The sequence below is a fragment of the Aedes albopictus genome, chromosome 2 (assembly GCF_035046485.1).
Source record: "Aedes albopictus strain Foshan chromosome 2, AalbF5, whole genome shotgun sequence".
Classification (NCBI taxonomy): Eukaryota; Metazoa; Arthropoda; class Insecta; order Diptera; family Culicidae; genus Aedes; species Aedes albopictus.
Window position 1 is genome coordinate 12,263,500 of NC_085137.1, and position 13,092 is coordinate 12,276,591.

The 13,092-nt window shown below is 41.3% G+C and overlaps 1 protein-coding gene across 5 annotated transcripts; it reads right to left on the reverse strand.

Annotated features, from left to right (window-relative positions):
* Positions 1–1,763: 1,763 nt before the first annotated feature.
* Positions 1,764–12,749, reverse strand: LOC115268958 (uncharacterized). 5 transcript variants are annotated; one of them, XM_062849174.1, is made up of 2 exons: positions 12,626–12,749; positions 1,764–12,484 (listed from the first exon to the last, which is right to left on the reverse strand). In XM_062849174.1, the coding sequence occupies exon 2, from the start codon at positions 11,509–11,511 to the stop codon at positions 10,465–10,467; it is 1,047 nt and encodes a 348-aa protein (XP_062705158.1). In that variant the 5' UTR covers positions 11,512–12,484; positions 12,626–12,749; the 3' UTR covers positions 1,764–10,464. The 5 variants fall into 5 exon arrangements, with proteins under 5 accessions (XP_062705158.1, XP_062705161.1, XP_062705159.1 ...); XM_062849177.1 differs by having other exon boundaries at positions 1,764–12,449; positions 12,626–12,718; XM_062849175.1 differs by having other exon boundaries at positions 12,573–12,632.
* Positions 12,750–13,092: the final 343 nt, after the last annotated feature.

Here is a 13,092-nt window from a genome sequence, read left to right on the forward strand (position 1 = left end):
ATTTCTCGTTGAATATCTGCTCGCGGCTTAACGAAATCGAGAAGATCTTTGAGTATTAATATTTGAATTCCTTAAGCGCCTTTTGCGCGTGTCACTTCTAACCATTTTATTTGTTGCTCGTACGGCAACTTTGTTACTATTTCCTCGATTAAGCGAGGATCTCTTAGATAGTCTGGCTGCTTCATAGCGTTTAGATGAGACACCAAATTTTCTAAACTATCCGCGATTTCAATTATAGTATTAGGCCCATTTGATCTAATACGTTCTACCTCCTCCCTTAATTCTCTGTAGAGCCGCTTGAATTGCCCAAATTGCCTTTCAAGGCGCTCTAATATTATGCAAGCGTGTCAAATTTTCCGAATCTGTATATTCACCTGATTCGGTTGTTTTTTGAAATCTCCGCTTATATGCGGGCCATTCTCGAGCTATTCCCGAGAATGTGGGTAGTGTTTGTAACTGCCATTTTATTATTACAGACAAGATTTTAGTTTCGGATTCTTGTCTACCTTCGTCAGATGATTCTGAATTGTTTGTTATTTTTGATTTTTTCAGGACATCAGCAAGACCTTGTAATATATCCTGCTTACTGTCCTCTGTTTTAATTTTTTCTTCCAGCTCCTGCTTATGCTTCATGAGCTCCAATTCCATTGAGGTTGCATGGACCTCAGCGCTCTTTTGCGCTTTAGCCCGCTTTTCCAGTTCTAATTGAAATTTTGCAAGAACTTGTTTGGCTTCATTTAATTCCGCCGCATCGGCTGCGCATCGAACGCACAGCCAATCTTCTTCCGGGCCTGGACTGTGATCGAGTTTGGCGCACCCAAGGTGGAACCAGCGATCACAATTATCGCAGGCCACTAAATCTTCTTCTTCGTCGATGCGTTTACACAACCGACAATGTCCGTTATCGTTCATGACGAACTGGAACTTTTTCTTTGGCATTTTAGCAAAGTTGATTTAATCTTAAGATTCTTTATTTAATTTGGCAGATTGTTTCGCACGTGGGCGAGTTATTTGTTGTTTGAATAGATTGCCCTCTGGTAAATTATTTACTCAGATCAACCCTGTTAGTGGCTTAAATTGCCTTGGATTTTAAACGGACCTTTCGGTGCCGTTAACCTTAGGACGGCTTATTGGTGCCGACAACCTTGGCTTATTGCCTTAAACCTTTTAGCTTTTTTTTATTTTTAAATTTTAAGATTTTTCAGGTCCTTTGCTAAGGCCTGTTTGCAGCTAAGGGTTTCGGTTGCTCGTATCTAAACTTGAATACTGATTGCACAACCTCTTTTTGTTTCGATGTTCCAGGCCACAAAGCTAACTTATAGTGCCTGGACTCCGATAATTTATTCGGCGCTATCGATTGTTTTAACCAGCGCTTATGTAACGAGCTTTGGTTGATTTTTTCAAATTGCCGGTCTCGCTCGTTAAAAATTTCTGCGACTTCTTTTATCTCTCTTATGAGAGCGTCGCCTGAGATTTGAATTGTGTGCCTTTCGGAAAAGGCCTTTCTTTTTGTCTATTTTTTTTCTCACTTTAAGGCATGCAATATTTACGAACGTTAAGGTGTCGCTAACCTTTGACTTACCTGTGTACTCAGTCTGGTGACTGAATACTTATCATTGACGCCTCGCGCCTTTTTTCACTTCACCGTTTCACTATTTCACTTTTTAACTTTGCTCCTCTCTGGAGCCACCAATGTGGTTTGTGCGAAGGTGTTCCTGGTGGAACTTGTGAGTTCGTTGGGGTTTGGTTAAAAAGTGCGTTCCAAGTGTTCTCTGAATGTGACTTGTATCTTCGACAAGTCACTAATAAAACAAACTCATTCTTTGGTTTCAGGAATAAGAATCCTCTTTATTTTTCTCGTCTTTAGTTTTATATAATTACATTTTTCAATTTAGTCAATACATAGATAGTTGAGTTTAATCGAATACAGATATGGGAAAACTATCTAACTTGGCGTCGGAGGCGTTACTTTAACAACCATCTGTCATACGGTCTTCTGATTGGATCGTCGGTGTCACCTTGGATTATTCTATGTTTACTTTTGACCAAGTTTGAAAACTCACGTTTAATGTGGGCTTCGAGTTCTCGGAGCCGATCCATTTAATATACATTTTGTTGTTCGAAATGAATTTTTATCTAATAAACAAGCACACACACACTTTAAAATCATGAATTTTCGTAACAATAAACTGATGTATAATTCAAAATATATTTTTTTTTACAAATTAGAAATCAACTATTTATGAGATTATTATATTTGCTCTTTAACACTTTCAAGAAATTCATCTATTAAGATCCAAATTTCTAAAGGAATTGGATCATCCATTCTTACTTTTATGATTATTGTATGAATTGAGAACATGAAAAAAAAACTTAACTTAAGGTTTTAAACTTTACTTATCTTTTACGCTGTTTTCCGTAGTTGATGATTATACCACGCCGTCAAATGGTGGTGGCACACTTGGAAGACTCGGTGTTTGCAGTAATGCTCAGCATCTGCTTCCATCGGTTGGCCTTCTTGCTGTATCCTCTTCGATGTATTCTTATTTTGTATTATTACGGGGTGTACCCGTTTTTGCACTGTTTACCATAACGGTAGAATTTTCTTCGTTGATTGACGCACGTATTGTTCAAATGTTTTTTTTTATTTACTTTTCTTCACTGACTTACAGATTACAGATTTACAGATTACTATAAATATTAGCAAAATAGCAATCACACTCACAGCTCCAGCAACAAACTTATCTTCCATGCTGCTGCTAATACTGGCGGTGTTAGTAATGATCTCGTCACTACTAAACCAGCCCATGATGAATTTGCGTAGCTTCACTATGCACTTTCTCCAATTGGCACTTTGTGGTTTGTGATTCGAATTTTTCTAGTATAGAATCTTCACTTTGTTTCGATTTTTCAAGCTTCACTTTGATCCGATTTTTCGAGTTGTAAATTTACACTTTAATTCACTTTTTCAAGGTAAATTTCACTCTTTGATCCGAAGCATTGCTCGCTCGGGAGAAAAACGGTCGCCATAAAACAAACTCATTCTTTGGGTTCAGGAATAAGAATCCTCTTTATTTTTCTCGTCTTTAGTTTTTATAAAATTACATTATTCAATTTAGTCAATACATAGATAGTTAAGTTTAATCGAATACAGATATGGGAAAACTATCTAACTTGGCGTCGGAGGCGTTACTTTAACAACCATCTGTCATACGGTCTTCTGATTGGTTCGTCGGTGTCAGCTTGGATTAACCGTTGCGTCGTTCTGTTCTGTTTAGTTCGTGAGAGTAAGTTTAGAGTGCGAGAGCGAAACATGTGAAAGAGAATGTGGTGAGTTACCATATGTTGTAGTTAAATTCAATCAGAACGTGAGAGCCTATGAATGTTTATTATTTCTTTAGTGGGTCACTGGGTATGTCGTTGCTCGCTATGTGAGAACTAGAACGGAGAGTAGGATTGCTGTGTAAGTCAACTGGATGTGGTTCAGCTGGTATGGCTTAGCTATGGTGTTGAAAGATACGGGTTGCATATTCATTGGTAGGCTATGGGAAATGGACCTGAGGGTCTCCAGATACTTGCACTTTCTTCGACTGAGTTTTTCCCATGTTGTCGAATATTTTTCACTATTTCACTAACACTGTACTTGGTTTGAGTCGGAGAATTTTCACTAACTCACGCTCGGCTGTCACGGTCAGCCATGTGATTTATGTGGATTAGGTTGGTCGTGTCAGCCCTGTATAAGCGTATCTTCTCTCATAATCAGAAGTATGAGAGTGTATTCCACAATGCTTAACTATACGCTTAATTATTACCTTACATTGGTATACCATAGCGCTACTCTTAGCGCTTCTCTGAAGTACTTGAATCGGTACTTCTACCGTAGTAAGGTTTTTGATAGTGGGTATGCAAGAATCCACATCCAGCAGAGAATAGCTGGTCATATTGATGTCAGGATTAGCGCAGTCATAAGCAATTAATCCTGAGGGTTCCGATCCAAACACGGTCCCTATGCAAAATAACATAATTAATGCCTTGAGGGCCCCTCTTGAAGAGAATCGAATTTTCTTCGAGGGAACTTCGTTCCCGCGCGACGTCTGGTTCTTTTCTTTGTTTATCTTATCGTTCCAACGATCGTGCATCTCTTTAACTTTGTCAACGTCTATCTTACGGCGCTCTCCCTAGGACTTCCGCTTAAGGGTCCTTCAGAATCTTTTCTTGATTTACTATTGCATCTTTTGGAAGTGTTTTTACCCATTCCTTTTCGGTGGGTTTTCTTCCTTTCATTACTCGTGAGGTAGTTGGAAGTTCCAGCTCCTCATGGGCGTATGCCTCACGATGGTGATTGATGATGCATATATCCTTTATTTTTGGATACTTGAGTTTTGCGATCGCTTTTGATTCAATTCTTGGAATCAATTTGTGAATTTTATCGTTCGACTTACGATTTGATTCCGATTTGTGCGGCTTAGCCTGAGGTTCCTGGCTGATGATTAACGGGAGCAGGAGTCGAATTTGGTTCCTGTTTCGCGTTATCATCGTCCTTGTTCTTTACATCCAAGACTGCTATCTTTGTGGCAGGTCTGGAGTATATGCCTTGTATAGTTTTGATCTGAGCGGATCGTACCTGGCCATCCGCTGCTCGTCTCACTTCTATAATTCTTCCCTTTAGCCATTTTCCTGGATGCGTTTCTTTGTCCGTTATATAAGCACAATGTCTCCCTCTTTTAGTGGCTCAACCTTCTTTGTCCACTTATTGCGATTTACGAGAGTTGGTACGAACTCCTTCTGCCATCGTACCCAAAAATGTTGAGAGTATTGATTTATTCTCTCATACTGTTTTTTCGTTAAGCATCCGGTAGGGATGGAATAAGGAGGCGCATATTCGCCAGCTCTTCCAATTAAGAAATGAAACGGCGTAAGAGGTTCCTCCTCTTCGCTTTCCAATGATATGTGAATTAATGGCCTAGAGTTCAATATAAATTCTGCTTGAATAAGAGCAGATCTTAATTCCTCTATTGTAGGCTTTCGTGTCTGGGTACACTCTGGTATAGCCTTTAGACACCTTTTAATTCCCTGAATCAATCTTTCCCAAGCTCCTCCAAAGTGCGGAGCGGTGGGAGGATTGAATGTCCAGTTGATTACCATTGACGCTGCAACTCCTCCGCCCAAGTTTTTATTGATTTCGTCTATGTCTGCTTTCACCTCTTTTTCGGCCCCAACGAAATTGGTTCCATTGTCACTGTAGAGGTGGTACCTTTATGGCGTTAGCCTGTTGTATGATTGTAAGGAATTGTTTCCATTGTTTGTAGGAGCTGTCGGACAGGAGTGAATCCCAATCTGACATTTCTATATGCTATTTTTGCATTAAAATTTTTCCATGTATTGTCAAATTGGAAATTAACCCCATTGGATCGTAAATGCTCATGACGAAAGACAGCATCTCTCTCATCGTTGGACGTCTTGCGTTTGTTCGGACAGCGTCCGGTAATCGGTTGAAATTTAATTTATAGCTGATGCAATCTAGAATGGTATCCCAATATACGCCCAATACTTTTTCACCTTGTGACTCCTTATCCTCGAATATCTTTACAGGGTTTACCTGTACTCTATTCGCTGGTAGTTCCGACAAAAACAGCCTTATTATTAGAGATAAAATTTCTTATAAAGAAGCCTGCGTGTTGGTGTATCTTTATCACTCCCTTTATTGTTTCGACGGCTTCCTTCGTGGAGTCGAAACTATTAATATAGTCGTCAACATAATGTTGTTTGACTATGGCTTCTGCTGCCTTAGGTAACACTTCCTTGAATTGCTCGGCATTATGATTCTTCACAATTTGAGCGCAAGCAGGTGGAACCAAATGGCATGACTTGCATCACGTAAACGTCTGGTTCTCTAGTCTGATCACAATCTCTAAATAAGAAGCATTGTTTACGTTGGTCTTGAGGTCTAATTTTAATCTGGCTGAACATCTCTTTGATGTCCCCCGCTATTGCTGTGCGGCCCTCTCGGAATCTCATCGTTACTCCTAGGGATGACGTCGTTGCGTCAGGCCCCGATAAAAGTGCAGAGTTAAATGAAACTCCTTTTACTTTGGCAGCGGCATCAAAAACTAATCGTGGCTTTGGGGGATTTTTGTTCTGACGATAAAGTGGGGCAAATAATATGCATCCTTATGCCATTCGATTCTCTCTGCAGGGGATAGCTTTCTGACGTATCCCTTATTCTTGTAATCGTTCATGGTTTCGAGTAGCCACTCTTTTAATTTTAAGTTGCCCTTCAGCTTTTGTTCTTGCCCAACCAAGCGCTTCAATGCTTGCTGGTAGCTGTCTGGGAAAGTGAAACTGTCTTGCTTCCACAATAATCCAATTTCATAGCGGTCCCCGTCGTATTTTAGGGTTTCCGCAACAATTTTATTTTATCTTTTGACCTCTTCTGATTCTGGTAGATTTTCGGGAACCGTAACCCCGAAATCTTCAACTGAGAAGTAATGTTGCATCAATTCATGAGCCTTCGCTTCTTCATGGATCATTAGAGCATGATCCTCGTGAATGTTTTTGCTTATGTTACCGAATATTAACCATCCTAGCGGGGTTTCTATTGCCATCGGCTGGTTTGGCTCTGCGAATCGTCGGTCTGTTGGCATCAAGAGATGGCTGTGATTCAGACCGATCAGCAGTTTGGGCTGGGCCTTTTTGTAACTATGTATCGGTAAATCTTCCAAATGAGGATATTCTTCTACCATCTCTTTATAGTCGATGGTTTGGACTGGCAGCTAAAGATTCTTTGCCGTCCTAACATTGTCTAGCGTGAACTCGCGTCCACTGGTTCCCTTTATCTTTAATTGCACCCTCTGACTTTGCTTTTCTTCTCTTGAAAAGTCTTGGGTCCATTCGATTTTCAGTGGGGCGGGAACCCCTTCCAGCTGAAGCTGATGTACAAGTTGCCTATCTACCAAGGTCAATGAAGAACCGGGATCTAGAAAGGCGTATGTGCGAGTTTCACGATCACCATTTCGGAGTGTTACCGGAATAATCTGGTAGAACACTTCTGACATAAATTGGTGATGCAAGTGTGTCCTAGCTACCGCTGGCTTGGTATCTTGCACTCTTACGGTTTTGTTTTTATTCTCGCTTCTTTGTGGCGTTTGGTTATAGTGGAGCATTCTATGATGCTTTCCCTTGCATCCATAAAAACCACATAATTTGTTAAGTTTGCACGGTCCACCATGCCTCCTTAGACATGTGAAACATGCATGCTTATTCGTCAATGTTCTCATCCTCTCCCATGGTGATAAGCCCCTGAACTGGGAGCATTCTTCTATCCCATGAGATTCGTTGCAAATATAACAACGATTGTGGGTTTCCTGATGCAGGTTTATTCTATTACGCCGTTCTGACGGCTGTCTGGACATCTCTCGTTGGATGTCGGCTCTTGGCTTTATGAAGTCCAACAAATCTTTAAGGGTCATGATGGAATTCCCTTGTTTCGATTTTTATTGCAAGGACTCCATCCATTTGACTTGCTGCTCATATGGCAACTTACTGACAATTTCCTCTACCAGTCGAGGATCTCGTAGATATTCTTGCTGCTTCATGGCCTCTAGATGAGATACCAAATTCTCTAGGGCGTCAGCAGTTTCAATTATAACGTAAGATCCACCGGATCTTATGCGTTCGATATCATCTCGCAATTCTTTGTAGATCTTTTTAAATTGTCCGAATTGTTTTTTCCACCCGATCCAAAATTTGTGGAATGTTAGATGGATCGAGCATTAATTCTTGGACGCCTCTGGCAGCAGTCCCGCTCAGGGCTTGCTGCAATCGGATTAAATTCTCTGAATCCGTGTACTCTCCGGATTCAGTTGTTTCTAAGAAGCGCCGTTTGAAGAGTGGCCATTCTCTGGCGATGCCGGAGAAGGTTGGCAATGATTGGAGTTGTCTTCTCATTAATACGGACAGCACCTTTCCTTCAGATACATGATTGTTATCTAAAGATTCATTAGAGGATGTTTTTTCGCGGGCTTGTTTCAAGACTTGCGCTAGACCCTTTAGCACATCTTGCTTAGAGTCTTCCTCCTTCTCCTTATTCTGCATTTCTTGTTTAATGTGATTTAATTCCAACTCCAAGGAGGTTGAGTGAACCTCGGATCTTCGTTGAGCCTTGGTTCTTTCCTCCAAATCTATCTGTAACTGTCGTAGTGCCTAGTTTCAACTAATTTATTATCCGCAATTGGTTTGTTTGACCAGCGCTTATGACTGGGACTTTGGCTGATTTTATGGAATTGTCGGTCCCGCTCGTTAAAAACTTCGGCGACGTCCTTAATATCTTGTGTAGGATCGTCACCAGGCATATCCTTGTAAAAAATTAAATGTAAAGGTTTTGTGAAAAAATTGGAGAAGTTTCTTTCCTTAAGTTTTTGGATAAGGGATTTTCTTTCCGTCTATTTTCTTTTCACTTAAGGCATGCAATATTCACGAACTTTAAGGTGTCGCTAACCTTTGACTTACCTGATTACCACTGGCACTTACACTTCTAACGATCGCGATGCTCCTCTCTGGAGCCACCAAACTGTCACGGTCGCGGGACCCGAAGAACACCGGGCCTAGCCTAGCTTTGACGACACTACGTAACCCGGTGTTACGTCGCGAAGGAAACTCTTCGGTGTGACAAGCCCTGAGTAAGTGGTCAGTGTAATACTGATTTCGATTTTCAACAAACAGACTTGTCTGGTTTTTGTAGATCTAGCTCTTGTTCGAATTAGCCTTGGTAAGGGTCTAGTACCGCGTTAGTTTAGGGGGGCGGCCCATGTTCCGTCTTCAGAAGGATAATTCGTCAAAAGCTTTAAATCCGTCTAAGTCAGTTTTTAGCTTGTGGAATAGAGAAATCTCTCGGTTTACCCCAGAGAAGTATCTAAGCCTTAAGCGCTAGACTTTTCCTTCAAATAAAGTTGGGAAGGGCCTAGTACCGCGTTAGTTTAGGGGGGCGGCCTATGTTCCGTCTTCAGAACCGGCAGCTCATTATAGCATTCATCGGTCAAAACTCTTGGCATAACTGCAACCTCTCTGCACTTGGCAACATGGACGACTTCTCCCCTAACTACAGCTGTGTAACCAAGAGACTTGAAATATTGATAGGCAAACTCCTTCGGTGATATTAGAGCTAATGTCATCAGGTTCTCAGTTATCCTATTTTGCATGTGACCCCTTTCCTGCTCGAATAACCTAAATAGACGATCCACTTCCTGTTTCGTATGTCTCATTACATAAACGAATTTGGAATTTATGTAATTTAAAAGGTTCACATCCTCTGAACCCACCGGCTTTACCATGGGAAATTCGGGAGAGTTTTGTGGTACTATGGTTACAAACAGCCGTGGATGTTCTGTGGAAAAGGAGTTGAATCCACAGATGGATGTCCCTGGCTTCCCCAACTTCACTTGAAAATCATAGTCTCCTTCTCCAGCGAATCCTTGTCCACAATAAGCTGAGCCATCCCCCTAAAAACTAGAGAGTTTTTTGAGTTCACTGACCTACAATCTGGACTAGGCACTGCCCAAAACAGATGGCCATAACCTGAATGATCACACCTCGCTTCCCCCACATTGCAGACTACGCCATTAGGGAATTTTACCTGCCCTTCATCATGGAATAACCGAGCAGTCCCTACCGTGTAAGTCATCTCCAGTCTTGTATTCCTCACAGCCCTGTCCCATCTGATACCAGATGGAGATGTCAATGTGCCTCCGGATGTACAACTTCCTCCATCTATCCCTCCAAAACTTGTATAACTGTACGAGAAGTAACCATTCTTTGATAGAGTTACTCGAGTATTCGACCCCCAACGCAGATTTATGAAATTAGAGTGGACCATATCTATGCACTCGTCACGACTAATTTCAAGGACCTCTGAGTAGTATCCACTATTGTGCCAAGTGTCTAGGGAGACTCCGCATCTGTGCACTTGATGGAATGCTTCCAGTTTACATCTTAAGAATGATATTTCTGATATAGAGGTGGTTTGAGTAACAGCGATTGATACAAGTTGGGAAGTTATATTGGGCTGCTTAGATGCACATAAGGGGGTTTCAATAAGTGAGATCGTGGTTTTGTTGATCGCGACCCCCCTGCAATCAAAGCACTAAGAGCCCAAGATCCTGAGAATAAAATTGATGTTAATACTACAACAAACATTTTGACAGTTGACTCCTGGGACTATGTGACAAATAGTACATTGGAACCTCATAAATGCGCAACGCCCCACGTTGGGCGCCAATGTAACGAAAAATACATTGGAACCTTATAAATGCGCAACGCTCCACTTTGGGCGCCAATGTAACAAAAAAAAAGTTTTGCGAAACACTACAAATGCATTGTGCTCCCGATGGGTACCACAATGTAGACAACTGCTAAAAGAACCCTACAAATGCGCATTTTATTTTCCGCATCGAGCCCCACATTTTGAAGCTAGTGAGATACGAAAAGTAAAATATAACGAATACATTGGAACCTTACAAATGCACATTTTATTTTCCGTATCAGGCCCCACGTCTGGGAACTCAGATACGCAAAATAAAATGGAACATTCAGCCCGATTAAAATTCTTGGTCGTGCTCGCTTATAACTGCTAATGGAAAGCCTGCTTAGGTATGGGAAATCCGCACACATGTCTTGATAGTCAACAGTTTGCATTGGTAATTGCAAATTTTCGACTGTTCTAACCTCGTCTAGACTATACTCCTTAAGATTTGAGCCCATGATCTTAAATTTCACCCTTTCACTGGACTCCTCTATTTTTGAATAGTTTTGGGTCCATGTTATTTTCAATGGATCCGGTATTCCTTCCAGCCGGAGTTTATTCGTCACTTGTTTATCGACCAAAGTTAATGATGATCCTGGATCGATAAATGCAAAGGTTTCGACATGATAGCCGTTATTCCTTAGAGTTACTGGAATAATTTGATAAAATACTTGCGTCCTGAATTGATAATGCAAGTTTGTTAATACTACTGCAGGTTTATTTTCAGTACCTTTTGGATTATTTTTCATATTTTCCTCATTTCTCGATCGGGGGAATTGAGTAAAATGTAGCATCTTATGATGTTTCCCTTGACATCCCATTATCCCACATCTTTGCTCTGATCTGCATACCCCGTTGTGTTTTATTAAACACATAAAGCATGCTTGAATCGACCTAATGCGTTTGTGCTTTTCCCACGGAGTTAACTTTTTAAATTGATGGCACTCTTTAATGGTATGTGCTCCATTACAAAGGTAACAACGACCTCTTGCCTCTTGATGTACGTTTATTCTGTTTCGCCGTTCGAATGGCTGTCTGGACATTTCTCTCTGAATATCAGCTCTTGGTTTTAAAAATTGGAGTAAATCCTTTGAAGTTACTGTTTTAACTGCTGTGTGATTAAACTCCATCCATTTTATTTGCTGCTCATATGGCAGCTTTGATGCAATGTCGTCCATCAGACGTGGATCACGCAGGTATTCCTCCTGCTTCATTGCTGTCAAGTGAGACACCAAATTTTCAAGGGCATCGGTAATCTCGATGATTGTACCGGGTCCACTAGGGCGTATCCTTTCTATCTCTTCTCGTAGTTCCCTGTGGATCTTGTCTAAATTGTTTTTCTAATCTATCTATAATTTGCTGGACATTCGAAGGGTCCAGCATTAACGCTTGAACACTTCTTGCGGCCTTTCCACTTAAGGCTTGTTGTAAACGAATGATATTTTCCGAATCGGTGTATTCACCCGACTGGCTAGTTTCTATGAATCTACGTTTAAATGCCGGCCATTCTCGGGCTTCTCCGCAAAAGGTAGGCAGTATTTGTAGCTGCCGTTTCATCATGATTGATATTGCCCTTGCCTCACTAACGGCAGTTGGTTTAGAGGCTTCAGACATTGCCGGATCCGATACTTTACGTGAGGATTGCAACACATTTGCGAGGCCCTTTAAAATGTCTTGCCTCGTATTCTCTTCCTTTTCCTTATTTTCGAGCTCTTGTTTGACGTTGTCCAATTCGAGCTCTAGCGAAGTCGCATGGAGCTCAGCACCTTTCTGGGCCTTAGCTCTAGCTCCCAACTCTGTTTGGATTGCCATTAACTCCTTTTTTAATTGTAGTATTTCCATGTAATCAGCATCACATTGGATACATAGCCAGGGCTCTGTCCTTTCCGGCAACTTTTCAAGTTTCGCACAGCCGAAGTGGAACCAACGATCACACTTATCACACTGCACCAAATCTTGAATGTCGTCCGGGCGAGTGCACAACCGACAATGCCCCTGGTCATTAATAGAAAAAACAACCTTTCGTTTATTCGACATGATGATAAGTTCTGGTAAATATTTCCTTTGTGGACTGTTTGATGTAGTAATTTTTCGAGCGGCTTATTGGTGCCGTAAGCCTTTAATCTTTGATCGGCTTATTGATGCCGTAAACCTTTAATCTTTGATCGGCTTATTGATGCCGTAAACCTTTAATCTTTGATCGGCTTATTGGTGCCGTAAACCTTTAATCGGCTTAATTGCCTTACACTTTGAGCGGCTTATTGGTGCCGTAAACCTTTAATCGGCTTAATTGCCTTACACTTTGAGCGGCTTATTGGTGCCGTAAACCTTTAATCGGCTTAATTGCCTCACACTTTGAGCGGCTTATTGGTGCCGTAAACCTTTAATCGGCTTAATTGCCTTACACTTTGAGCGGCTTATTGGTGCCGTAAACCTTTAATCGGCTTAATTGCCTTACACTTTGAGCGGCTTATTGGTGCCGTAAACCTTTAATCGGCTTAATTGCCTTACACTTTGAGCGGCGTATTGGTGCCGTAAACCTTTAATCGGCTTAATTGCCTTACACTTTGAGCGGCTTATTGGTGCCGTAAACCTTTAATCGGCTTAATTGCCTTACACTTTGAGCGGCTTATTGGTGCCGTAAACCTTTAATCGGCTTAATTGCCTTACACTTTGAGCGGCTTATTGGTGCCGTAAACCTTTAATCGGCTTAATTGCCTTACACTTTGAGCGGCTTATTGGTGCCGTAAACCTTTAATCGGCTTAATTGCCTCACACTTTGAGCGGCTTATTGG